Source organism: Cebus imitator, unplaced genomic scaffold (assembly GCF_001604975.1).
Source record: "Cebus imitator isolate Cc_AM_T3 unplaced genomic scaffold, Cebus_imitator-1.0 Scaffold256, whole genome shotgun sequence".
Taxonomy (NCBI): Eukaryota; Metazoa; Chordata; class Mammalia; order Primates; family Cebidae; genus Cebus; species Cebus imitator.
Genome location: NW_016107571.1, coordinates 1,558,020 through 1,571,143, shown reverse-complemented (window position 1 = coordinate 1,571,143; position 13,124 = coordinate 1,558,020). Strand labels below are relative to the sequence as shown.

The following is a 13,124-nucleotide window of genomic DNA, read 5'->3' as shown; positions in this document are numbered from 1 at the left end:
CTCCTGAGTAGCTGGGACTACAGGCACGCACCACCATGCCCAGCTAATTTTTTGTAGTTTTAGTAGAGACGGGGTTTCACCATGTTGACCAGGATGGTCTCGATCTCTTGACCTCGTGATTCACCCGCCTCGGCCTCCCAAAGTGCTGGGATTACAGGCGTGAGCCACCGCGCCCGGCCAAATATTAAAATTTTTAAACAAAGCTACAGGCCACCGATTTTTCATACAGGTCACATTTTCCTATCCCAAACAATCAGCATACCTTACATTTTCTGATGATCTGTTTTACATTCCCTTCACAGATCACTGAAAACTGAGGCTTTACCTGGATCAAGAAAGTGACTTCTATATCCTCTCACACATACATCTATTTTATTTCTTAAGTTGCTGCCTATCAAACAGACGCCATTTATGTATCTCCAGGTACCTTCCCATCCATCAATTTACCCACACATATCTCAAACATTTTCATTATGGCTCTAAAGAAACTCTTCCTTAATCTATCACTGTTCTGTTAAAAATCATATACAACCCCAGGGTGGATGGGGGCATGTTTGCTTAAATGCTCTTGTTTTTGTTTGTTTCCTATTCCCTTTCACTAGCATGCCTAACTAACCAAGAGCTAACTCAAATTACTGACTCAGTAGCCACATGGGGGCCATGTTGTGGGAGACCAGCAAGGCCAGCCTCCCTGAGACCCTCAGGCCAGCACAGGGTGCTTTAAAAGAGCCTCATCGCAGAGCCAGGGTCAGCCTGCCCACACACGGTGACGCAGGCCAGGGGGCAGGCCTGAGGGTGTGAGGGCTCTAGCTTCAGGAGCCAAGAGTGCTCCGGAGGTCTGAGACTCACCTGACCTTGGGAGCCCATGGTAGCCCTTTGGGGCAGGTCAGCCTGTCAGTCTGCGGGTGCTGTAGTGGGGGAGGCATCACTTCATCCCGTTCCAGGGGGAATGTTTCCCCCTCCAGACTGTTGTCATCATCATTCTCCTCTTCCTCTTCTCGAGAATCATCAGCCTTGTAGGGATCCCGCTCGTTGAAGGCATCTAGGTTGTCCTGCTTTATCAGAGCCTGAAACCAGGGAACGGAGATGAGACAAGAGCCAACTGAGGACGCAGACCAGGGAAGTGAGGCTGGAGGAGACACAGCACAGAGGTGTGTCGGGTAGAGCTAAGAACAGTGGAACAACCAGAGGCAGAGTCAAGACGGGGGCCAAACAATCAACTACTTCTTCCTCCAGTCCCTCAAAAGCACCACGTGCTGAGCACACATCATAAACTAGACCAGAGTAGGGGACAAAGTGTCCTTGCCATGGAGGCATGATTCTGACTGGTTACTCAGAGCTCATTTCCAGCAGCCCTGCTCCTCCAAGGACCGCACTGCTGCAAGCATGCACCTTGAGGACCTTCAGGAGTCGCAGGGACCTCTGTTGCCCTCACCTTGTGCTCTCGGCGGCCTCGTTTCTGCTGCTGCTCAATCAAGTCTGAAGCAGATGCTGGTGGAGAGGCGGCCCTCATGTTGCGAATCACTTTGATGCTGTCCTCAGGAAGTGGCGGGAGACCCAGGATGCTGCGCTTCTCAGCCTTCATGCTCTGCAGCTCCTCAAAGCCACCCAGCGTGCACTGCATCACAGATGGGAGCAGAGCCAGTGTCAACATGGCCACAGGGCTGGTCCCTGACCATTGTGTCAGGCTCAGAAGCACCCATGACATCATGACCCATGTCTTTATAGAGACCCAGGCAACCCCTGAACAAGGGACTAAAGCCACTTGCCAGAAGAATTCAGTGATATCATCAAGGGAAAGGAGAAAAAGGAACAAGGAAAGAGTAGAGATGCAGGCTGACCGACTCTCGTACAGACACACTGAACTCTGCACCTATGACATACTCTTCAATTTTAAAAAAGGCAAACAGCCTAACCCTTCAAATTCCTAGAAAAGTTGGTAAGACTCATGTGTTTCACAAGTTGTACATGCAAGTCCTTCGAAGTCAAATTGGAAATACAGTTGGTTGCTCAAATTTGAAAGAAAAAAAAAGAAAGCTTCATCTAAACATCTCCCAAGAAGCAGAAACCCCAGAACCATGCAGCAATTTTAGACTGCTTAGTTTTACTGTTTCTGAGCAATTCAGCTTTCCTCTCTGGCCTTAGCAAGGTTTTGTGAAGAACAGGATATGTGGCCAAGATAAAATGTGTCAATCACTCTTAAGAAATCCTACACTTACTGGCTCCAGGGTCAACCCATTCTGAAAGAAGGAGGGATGAGCCCCAGTGTGGCAGCAGTCCCAACGCACCTCCACCATCTCCCCATGCCACTCCTCCTGGGATGGCCTGGCTGCTAATAACACTCCAAGCCTGGTGTGCTGGCCGGCCCACCCTGGCAGCCAGTCCCTCCCTACCTAGACATAGAATCAGGTTGACAGCATACCCTAAAGAAAATAAAGGCTGGCTCAGGGCTCACTCTTGCCCCTTCAAATGACATTTAACCAGGGCCCCAATTACACCAGCTTTAATTTTCCTCAAATCCCTTTACAAACTCCAGGTTCAGAGCTGCTTGCTGAGAGGCAGCTTGTCTGGGGGAGAGCTGTCTACAACTGAGAAAACAGCTTCCAGGGGTCAGGAGCCAACAGTCTCTTCTGACTCAAGGCCTATGTCCTCATTGGCTACAATGGAACAAAAGTGGCACTTCTTTGTCATCTCCTTTTAGCAGCTTTTAAAATATATATATTTTTCTTACCAAAGCAGTTTTACAGTCACATAATTCAATATTCAAAAGGATATTCAAGGAACAGTCTTCCTACTGCCCATCCCCTACCACCTGAGTTCTTCTCCAAGGAGGTGCTCACCAGTACTGTCTTCCAGAGCAGCAAGAGAACTTTCTTCATGGGGAAGTGAGGGGCGTGGCCACTGCAAAATTTGGTCACCATCCCAAACAGCATGATGGCAAATGGCTCATTGTTGTACAGCGGGGAGCCTGGAGATGACACAAAGGTATCAGGACCCTCCCAAAGCCTTCTGCCTCAGCTTCCAGGCAGGGCCTCTAGAGAGGATCCCCAGGGTCCTACCCAGCTCGGCTCTGAAGGTCTGTCGCATGGTCCTCCACTCAGCCTTGTCACCCTCACACTCCTGGTGAACAGTCTCCACTATCAGGTACATGATGTTGAGCAGGACCCTGAGGACAAGAGCCAGCTCACAATGGAGTAGGATCGGGAGTCAAGGGAGCCCCCTAGGGTCTAACAAAGTGCTTGCTCAAAGCAAGGGCTTAATATTAATAAATGGTAGTGAATAAACGAACATGAACGAGAATGGCCAAAAGCATTTACCGCCCTAAGCTCCCTAAAAAGAAAAATACCGCACAGGTGGTAGTGAGCTGTAGGGTCAAAGTAGAAGAGGGTCACAGTGAGAACAAAAACAGGGTTTATGACGAGGAAGTGGAAAGCAGGAGCTGGGAGGTGACACCCAGGGATCCTAACACCCAGGAGGGAACACTACAAGCACAATCTACAAATTCCAAATTCACAAAACAGCCAGACTTCAACCCTCAAAAACTGAAGGGTCATCTTGTTGTTTAGCAGTTGCTTGAACTCCTAGGCAGCCATAAAACATAAGGAAGTTGTTGGGTCTAATCCAATGAAGATGAGGATCAAGCTGTATACACAAGAAGGCGGGAGCCCAGGGAACATCAACATGTGTTTCATCCAAATATAAAACACACCATACCCGGTCCTCGTAACAGTGTGAGGAGGAGGCCCACACTTAGCTGTGGCTCTAATAAGTCACTTGACCCTGGATTGCCTTTGGGAGTCTCAACCCAGAGCCCCACCTAAGACAAGCCCTCAGCAGTTCCTACTCATCATTCACACTGAGCCCATCACACCTGCAGATGAGCGTGTACAGAAGCACACACACCAAGGACACCAAAAGACAGCCTCCCACGCCCTGCTCTGATCTCATCTCTGACTAACGCTTGGGAGCCCAGGCTTGCTGCTTGCCTCACCTCAAGTCTGTGCTGTCAGCCAGGGAGATGGCAGGCTTCCTCACAGCACTACTGCAGGCGGCACTGTTGCTGCAGGAGATTTTGAGAGTCAGCATCTTCCTCCAAGGAGGGTAAATGAAGACCCTGACAAGTACTGACCAATGGGGAAACAAAATGCTGTGACACATGCTTGGGCTGCACAAGAGGCCATAGAATACGGTGGTTAAGAACTCAGGCCACGGCTGGGCACGGTGGCTCATACCTGTAATCCCAGCACTTTGGGAGGCCAAGGCAGGTGGATCATCTGAGGTCAGGAGTTCGAGATCAGCCTGGCCAACATGGTGAAACCCCATCTCTACTAAAAACATAAAAATCAGCCGGACGTGGTGGCAGGTGCCTGTAATCCTAGCTACTCGGGAGGCTGAGGCAGGAGAATCACTTCAACATGGGAGGCAGAGATTGCAGTGAGCTGAGATCACACCACTGCACTCCAGCTGGGGCAACAGAGCGAGACTCCGTCTCAAAAAAAAAAAAAAATAGGGATGATAATAGTATCCTCAGCATGAATTAATACATGTAATGTCCTGAGAACAATGCCCGGGACACACAGGCACTCAATGAGTGGTCTTAGGTATTATCATTGACAGTGTTATCATTAGATGAGCAGCGGCTAACCTGTCCACTGGACGAGGGACAAAGGTGACACAGGCAAGGCCAGGCACTGGTTACGCCCATGTGTCAGTCTTATGCCTGGCCTCCTGCCAAGGGGGAAACTGCAGGACGCACACAGCAGAGTCTGCAGGTTCAAAAGAGAGCTCAAAGTGAGGAGTCTCCTGAGGAGCACCCCAGGCCTAGCCAGGGCCTGCACTGTCTGGCGTAAAAACTCTGGCATCGGGGAGCTGCAGCGACCTGTCATTAGTCTCCATCAGTCTTCAAGGTAAGTAAGCAACTCTGTTATTCAACCTGGGTGGCCAGAACAGAGCCTAGGACCAGACCTTCTGCCCCATGTGGCCCATTTAACCTTCTAAAAGCCAGTTAGTTCTGCAAACTCTGTCCCCCTTCCCACCCTCCCCTCCCCTTCCCTACTCAGTCCCTAAAAATTGCTCACTCTATTTCCATGTTCAGAAGCTCCACCAAAGCATTGAACGTGCCCACCTCCAGGAGGAGAAAGATGTTGTAGCGCATCCAGGACTGCACCTCTGCCTCCGAGCTGCACTCCCCAAACGTGCCTGCAACACAGGGTTCAGCTCACTGAGCCCCTCCCTGCATCTGAGTGGGCAATCTCACTGGTAGAGGTGCCAGGGGAGCCTGTGAAAGTCCATTCAATACCTTGAGCAACGTAGAGAATTGCTCGAGCCACCTTGAGTCTCTTCTCCCTGGCAGTGACTTCCAAGCCATCCAGAAGCCTCATGGCATGGGTCCGGTGCTGGTTGGTGTCCAGCTCAGTCCACTTCTTGTCTGTCACTGCAGGGCAAGAAGCCAGTTACACCTGAGCCTAGAACAATCCTCACAATGGCATGGACCCATGTTAACTCACCAAATTTAGAACTGCCATAGGACCAGAAAGACAAGTTACCCCCTATGTAAGTGGTAAGATCATACTACTGCTCTATGAATTTGATTTCCAAATTGAAACACTGGTATTTTGGGTGCAATTTTAATCGCATGAATTATTTTTTCTCCCCATATGCACATTCTGAAAAGCCCCCACCAAAGTGCCCAAGCCCACTCTACATGTATCTGGCTTTGAACCATCAGGGTTCAAGCAGGTTTCTCAGGCTGTTCCAGGATGACACAGGTCATTCAGATACCTAAAAGAAACCCTGCAGCTCTTGTCATGCCGGGCAAAGGAAGCAAGAAGTGGGGGAAATCATCTCACCATGGATCCGGAAGTCCTCCTCAAAGCATTTTCGATTCATCAGGAATTCTGGCCCTTCCGTGTAGCTGTAAAGCTCTGTCGGAACAAAGTCTCGTCACCACTGGTTCCATGTCTGCATTGCACACCAGGTCTCACATGTGCAGAGAAGGCAAGGCGTTTGCTTCCACTCTCAACTCTGTCCCTGAGTCACAGTGACTCCCGGACTAAGCTCTCTAATTATGAAAGGGATCTTAGTGCTCTGACGTGCACAACAGAGAGAACCAGAGTGCCAGAATGCCATCTGCGCACTTCCAGTCTGATGTGCACCCATCCCACCATGCCATGCCAGGGCTGGTGGCCACCTGGGATGCATCTCTCAAGTGGCTGCTACCTCTTGAGCAGGACCTGTATTATTAGAGGCTCAGAGAAGCAGCTCACACCGACCTCGTGTTACATGAGAGTGGCAGTGGCAGCAGCAGATGGGCACAGATGGAGGCATCCCTCATGACCCATTGCTGGAGGAGAGACCACTGTCAGGGTCACAGTGGACAGCCAAGGAACATCACTGTCTCACAACGGGACTGGGCTCTAGCCAGCTTCATAAAAGTAAAAGACAACAAAAAGTTATAAGATACATAAGGCTTGAAATCAAATAACTAACATGTTTTTTATATATATCATTAACAGAACTAACTAGGGAAAGAAATGAAGTCCTAAATGATATTCATTCTTAATTTTCTTAAAGACCAATGAGGAAAAAACCACCCCCAAATAACACAAAGGTCCCTGCCTTACCTGAAAGCTCTGCAGCCCACTTGTCCGTGTCAGCATACTCAAACTCCAGGTCTGGAGACTCCGAATAGCCCTGCTGAGAAGAAGGAGCTTTAGGAACAAGATCATTCTTTCAAAGAAAGAAACACATGCTTCAAGACACTGTTGTGTTACAGGATACCACTTTTTTGATGTTTTCTTCACATTTTGTTTCCTAAAACCTCTAAGAGTATCCTATACCTTTCCTTCAGAGCACTTATCATAACTAATCATTATAGGATGTGTTTGGTGTCTGCTTTTCCACAAGACTGCAAGTTCCTTGAGAATAAGAACATCATTCATTTAACTTACCAATGATTTCACAAGGTCCAGCACAGTACCTGGCATGAATAAGTGAATGAATGAATGGTCTATACTCAAATATTTGTTAAATAAATAAATACAAGGTTTCTATGGATTTTGTGCACTGAATGGTCCTTCCACGTGATGCTAAGATTCTGGAAGTCTTACTTCTTTCTGGCTAGTGGGCTATCAATAGCACAGGGCAAAACAAGTATTGAAACTCTCAGCTTTCCCACCCTTGTCTCAAATTTCAGTAAGAACTGACAAAGAAGGCAGCAGCCCCTCCCAACATAAGAGAGAATGTGACAAAGACAATCTTTTTCCTGCTGGAAATAGGTGATTACTGAGAACATACCATCTTGGAAGACTTGTACTGGGAAGACAGAAGTGAGAAAAAAAAACAGGTAAAGTCCTTAGGTTTAATTACAATCTACATGGGAAGATAAAGACCAATCACAAAATGACATAGCATACCCAGAAACAGCCAGGCGCGGTGGCTCACGTCTGTAATCCCAGCACTTTGGGAGGCCAAAGTGGGGGGATCATTTGAGGTCAGGAGTTCAAAACCAGCTTGGACAACATGGTAAAACCCAGTCTCTAATAAAAATACAAAAATCAGCCAGGCATGGTAGTGCACACCTGTAATCCCAGCTACTGGGGAGGCTAAGGCAGGAGAATATCTTGAGCCCAGGGGGTGGAGGTTGCAGTGAGCAGAGATTGAGCCACAGCACTCCAGCCTGGGCAACAGAGGGAGGCTCTGTCTCAAAAAAAACAAAAAACAAAAAACCAGAAAAACAAAAAACCATTCCCACAAACAAGAACTCCACACTGTGTTCAGAGACAACACAGTGTACACTCACACAAGTTGCTGAACTTTAGTTTCTTCATTCATTGAATGTTAATTATGAAAACCTACCTTGAAGATTTTAAAGGACTAATCAAAATTATGTACTACAACAGTGGGCTCTCATCAAATGTCAGCCTCCCTGTCCTCCAGGCATTCACTGATCAAGCTCCCAACTACAGATTTCAGCTATGACTAAAGGAAGATCACAGCATCAGCCTCTTTAAAGAAACGGATTTAGCCGGGTGCAGTGGCTCACGCCTGTAATCCTCGCACTTTGGGAGGCTGAGGTGGGTGGATCACCTGAGGTCAGGAGTCAAGACCTGCCTGGCCATCATGGTGAAACCCCATCTTTTAAAAAAAAAAAAAAAAAAAAAAAAAAAGAAAGAAATGGATTTAGACAGGTCTCTGCTTAAATGTGTCCATTTGACTGGTCTTTCATGTAATGAGTCTATTTGGAAATGTATATATGTATGTATTTGGAGGCGGAGTCTCGCTGTTGCCCAGGCTGGAGTGCAGTGGCATGATCTCTCTCGGCTCACGGCAACCTCCACCTTCCAGGTTCAAGTGATTCTCCTGCCTCAGCCTCTCATGTAGCTGAGACTACAGGCCCGTGCCACATGCCCCACTAATTTTTTGTATTTTTAGTAGAGACGGGGTTTCACCGTGTTAGCCAGGATGGTCTCGATCTCCTGACCTCGTGATCAGCCCCCCCCCACCCCACCCCCCCCGAGCCTCCCAAAGTGCTGGGATTACAGGCCTGAGCTACCGCGCCCGGCCTCTATGGGGAAACTAAAGGGTAAAAAGAGAAATTAAAATTCGTCAAAGGGTATTTATTTGACCATTCATAGCTACTTAGGAAAATTTAAACCGTTTTTCAAAATGATAACTCCTCTCATGATGAAGGTAGTTCACTGCCCTCCACTTTAGTAATCCTCCATACTTGAAAAACTGAGTAGTTACCACTGATGTCCATCATCCTAGCATGCAAGGGCTCCTTAAAAGTCAGTTTCTTTGTTTTTTCAAATTATTTACTCTAAGCTCAAATTACTTCTACTTCGGGGGTTGCCAATTGTTGACATGTTTGATCAGGGGTTTAGGCTTGCTAACAAAAACAAAAGCTTGTGAGGAACTGATTTCACAGTCTTAAGATAGTACCGTCTCTCTTTGGTATGAATGAGTACATTATGCTTGGACAATGAGGAATTCCCTCTCGTTAACTTGGTTGATTCGCTTGGGGGCTGATTAACATAGGAGATGGCATAGTAAGTGCTCTGGGAACGTGCTGATTAAGAAGCCCTAAAACGCCCCAACATGTGTATCTTCATTCATGAATTCTGCAGAGGAAGGCAGTGGGAGGAATTCTTTAACTTGGGGTGAGGTTACTAGTCGGCTCCAGACTATGCCATCTCCAGAACGGCAAGAACGGCTCACTAGTGAGAGAGGAAGGAATGCTGGGTCCTAATGCATGCTCTAAAATGTCTATTTCTCTTAACAGTTCAGTATCAGGCGCACTGGGCAAAATACCCACCAGAGGCACTGTCAACCCAAGGCCTGCTCGGGCTCAGGTCAGAAGAACAAGGCACGTTTCCCCCTCCTACTCTCGGGACCTCCGGCCGCGCAATACTCTCAGTGATAATTAGCTCGCTCTGGCCGTAAGTGCCTCCTAGATACTCGCCGGTGCCTTCCCTGCCCACACGCGCCATCCTCTGCGCGCGGCACGACCCAGGAGCCGGCGCTCCCGTGCCAGGGGCAGAGGCCTGAGATGATTAGAGGTTGGGGGCGCGGCCGCCTAGCGCCCTGGAGTGCACACAGGCCCCCAAATTCCCACCCACGAGTTGGGGCGAAGGCGGCTTCCCCAGTGGCAGGGGCCTCGAGGCCACGCCCACAGCCGGGGCCCAGGGCAGCAAACCCGCGGTCGCCGGCTCCCGGACGCTCTCCCGGGCGGCGGAGCTCGAGCGGGGACCCGGGCTTCATGCCCCCGATCCCAGGAGCTGCCAACCTCGCTTCCTGCTCCTTTCGCTGTATAGTGACAGCTCCTGCCCGGGCTCTCCCGAGCCCTTCGGGAAGTCCGGCCTGGCCCTTAGAGCGGCCAAGTGCCTGGGACCCCCGGCGCCCCCAGCCCAGTGCTAGCCTCGCCCCCCGAAGCTCCTGACCTCCGAGTCTTTGCGCTGGTTGCGGTTGAACTCGCGGGCTTTGCCCCCGGGCAGGAGGCCCGCGACGGCCCGCGGTCCCCCAGGTGGAGGCTGTGCGGCTGCCGGTGGCGGAGGTGGCGGAGGCTGGGGCTGCTTGTTGTTCACGATCAGTGGGCCCGGACTGCCGGCTACCGGCTCCATCTTGGCTGCTCCACACCCCCAGCTTAATTCGCGGACAGCCGCCGTGATGCAACTCTCGCGTGATTTTCTCCGGGAACTTTACCTGGTCGCCATATTAAGTGTGGCGGCCAGTGATAGAAGCCATCTTGGCTGACCAACACAGTACTCTGTCTGCAGTTCTTCCCTTTTTGATCTTTTTAGTCTTCCTCCCTTTCAGTTTCACTTTAAATGTAATTGTATCTGTGAGGCTTCCCTTAGCTTCTTCAGTCAGTTTAGTCACCCCTCCTTCCTCTAAATCGCTTTGCACTTATCAAAGACTTGTTCAAGGCTTGGGGTATTTTGTAAAGAACAAAATGGATAGGATCATAGTCTTCACAGAGTTACAGTTGTGACGAGTGCTAATCACTCATTCAACAAACATTTAATAAATGTCTCCCGTGCGCCAAGCGGTTAAGATAAAATGAGGGACAAGTGTCTGTGGTCATGGTACATAACAGTGCTTGGTGGGTCCAACAAGCAATAGACAAATATAGAGAAATAAATGCTGAAAAGTGTCAAAGGAAAATTTGCTCGTGAAACTAAAGATGGTAGAGCAGACTTTATGTAAGAGAGCGTATGGTGCTAGAGACCACTACAACCAGACCTTGCAGTGAAGAAGAGGAATTGGACTTAACTCTGACTCCAACAAGAAATAGTAGGGATTTATGACCTAAGAGCAGGATGAGAGTCAGTGGACGGAAAATTACTAAGAGAAACATCAAAGATAAGAAGTTTCTTGCTAAACAGACCTAACAGGATTATTGCTGAAAGCAGGATAGGGTGCTAAGATATTGAGGGTAGTCAGATACCAAGTGCTATGGTTTGAATGTGTCCCCCAAATTCCATATGTTGGAAACTCAACCCTCAAATTCATATGTTGATGGTATTTGGAGGTGGGGCCTTGAGGGGGTAATCAGGATTAGATAAAATCATCAGGGTAGGGCCCCTGTGATGGAACTGATGGCTTTATAAGAAGAGGAAGGGTGATCTGAGCTGGCCCACATGCTCTTGCTCTCTCACCATGCAGTTTAAGAAAGCCTCACCAGATGCAACCCCTTGACTTTGGGCTCTCCAGACTCCAGAACTGCAAAAAATAACTCTTTCCTTTAGAAATTACCCAGTCTTTGGTTTTCTGTTATAGCAACAAAAAAAATGGACTAAGACACCAACAGTGGAGCGTTCTTGCACAAACTGGATTCAACAAGGACAGAAAGGGAAGCCCAAGAGGTTAGGCCTAGTCAGGCAGAAGACTCACAGGAGCCTGACTAGAGCTTTGGCCAAAGAAGAGAATCTTTGTCAGAAGAAACAAAAATAAATATAAGAGATTAGAAGGTGGCAAGGGGGCGGAGGTTGGTGGAGGTGGAGAGTGTGGCAATAATATAGGCATGCTGCCCAGTGAAGGCAAGTCTGAAGGTGTGATTTTGGATGGGTTCTGAAAGAAGTAAGAGAAAGCCTGGCAAAGTTCCAGGAAGGGCACACAGAGAGAGAAAATGGCTAAATGCAAAGGCCCTGAGGTTAGTGTGTCTGAAACTGAGTGAGCCAAGGGAGGGATAGCAGTTGATGAGAGCCATGTAATGATAATGCAGGGGCCAGAAGAAGGCAGGGCCTTGAAGGTAGTGGGAAGGAGTTTGAATTTTATTCTAAGTGAAATGGAAAACCATTCGAGGGTGTTATCCAGCAAGATGTTACGGTGTGATGTGTAAAAGATCAACCTGGCTGCTTTTGGAGACGGGACTGGAGACTTGCAAGAGTGGATAGGGGCAAGACAAGTCCGGGGACTACGTAGCTGGAGATAATGGTGCTTGTACCAGAGTGGATTGGCTTGGGTTGATACATATATGCTGAGTAGGTAGCAGGGACAGGATTTGCTGAAATATTTTTTTGTTTGTTTGTTTGTTTTGTTTTGTTTTGAGACGGAGTCTTGCTCTGTCACCCAGGCTGGAATGCAGTGATATGATCTCGGCTCACTGCATCCTCTGCCTCCCGGGTTCAAGCTGTTTCTCCTGCCTCAGCCTCTCGAGTAGCTGGGACTACAGACGCGTGCCACCACGCCCTGCTAAGGTATTTTTGGTATAGACCGGGTTTCACTATGTTAACCAGGATGGTCTCGATCTCCTGACCTTGTGATCCACCCACCTCGGCCTCCCAAGATGCTGGGATTACAGGCCTCGTGAGCCACAACACCCAGCCTACTGGAATCTTACCAGCTGGACAGGGGGAATAAACAGTGACCTCCTAGATTTAGGTTTGAGCAGCTGAGTGGATGGCTGCATCATGTTAATAAATAAGTAAGCCTGAGAGTAAGAAAAACAGGTTTAGAGGAAAGATCAAGACTTCTGTTTTGGACACATCAAGTTCGAGATATTCATCAGACATCTTAGAGGCATTGTGTAATAACAGCTGTTACTGTTATCCGTTGCTATACTGTGAAATCCTTAACGGTATTTGATCCATCTTTGTCTCTCCAGCTTTACATCCTGCTTGCTTTATACCCCAGGCTCAAGTCCAGAAGTCCCTGTGATACAACTCTCCAGTGAGTTCCCCTGAGGCCCAACCTAGTAGGTGCTTAAAAAGTCTTTGTTTTAAGTTAATAAATTAATCCAAAATCACCGCACTGCTATTTCCTCCTGCCTATCTTCCTGTACCTATCACAAGCTGTATCACTGGTGAAAAACATTTTTCAGCTAAATTCAAACAGGGAAGGTTTTGGTGCAATAATTCCACTTCTAGTAATAGATGCTAAGGAAATAATCAGATTTAGATAAAGATAGGTATATGATAATATTCTAGGCAATGGTGTTTTCAATAGTGTAAAGTTGGGATCAACCTAATTTGAAAAATAGCCAATAAGAAAATGGCTAACTTTGAGGGGCCAGACACCATGACTCATGCCTGTAATCTCAGCAATTTGGGAAGTTGAGGTGGGAGGATCGCTTGAGCCCAGGAATTTGAGACCAGCCTAGGCAACAGGGCGAGACACTATAT

The 13,124-nt window shown here is 48.3% G+C and overlaps 1 protein-coding gene across 2 annotated transcripts in view; it reads right to left on the bottom strand.

Annotated features, from left to right (window-relative positions):
* STRIP1 (striatin interacting protein 1) overlaps positions 1-10,152 on the bottom strand; it is a 20,378-nt gene extending 10,226 nt beyond the window's left edge. Inside the window, exons 1-10 of one of the 2 annotated variants that reach the window (XM_017499302.2) lie at positions 9,942-10,152; positions 6,624-6,693; positions 5,850-5,924; positions 5,300-5,434; positions 5,079-5,199; positions 3,992-4,060; positions 3,060-3,166; positions 2,841-2,968; positions 1,436-1,618; positions 850-1,067 (exon numbers count right to left, since the gene is read on the bottom strand). In XM_017499302.2, the coding sequence (XP_017354791.1) occupies positions 850-1,067; positions 1,436-1,618; positions 2,841-2,968; positions 3,060-3,166; positions 3,992-4,060; positions 5,079-5,199; positions 5,300-5,434; positions 5,850-5,924; positions 6,624-6,693; positions 9,942-10,121 (1,286 nt within the window). In that variant the 5' untranslated portion in view covers positions 10,122-10,152. Of the gene's footprint in view, positions 1-849; positions 1,068-1,435; positions 1,619-2,840; positions 2,969-3,059; positions 3,167-3,991; positions 4,061-5,078; positions 5,200-5,299; positions 5,435-5,849; positions 5,925-6,623; positions 6,697-9,941 lie in introns of both variants that reach the window. The other variant, XM_017499301.2, reaches the window with a different exon arrangement.
* Positions 10,153-13,124: the final 2,972 nt, after the last annotated feature.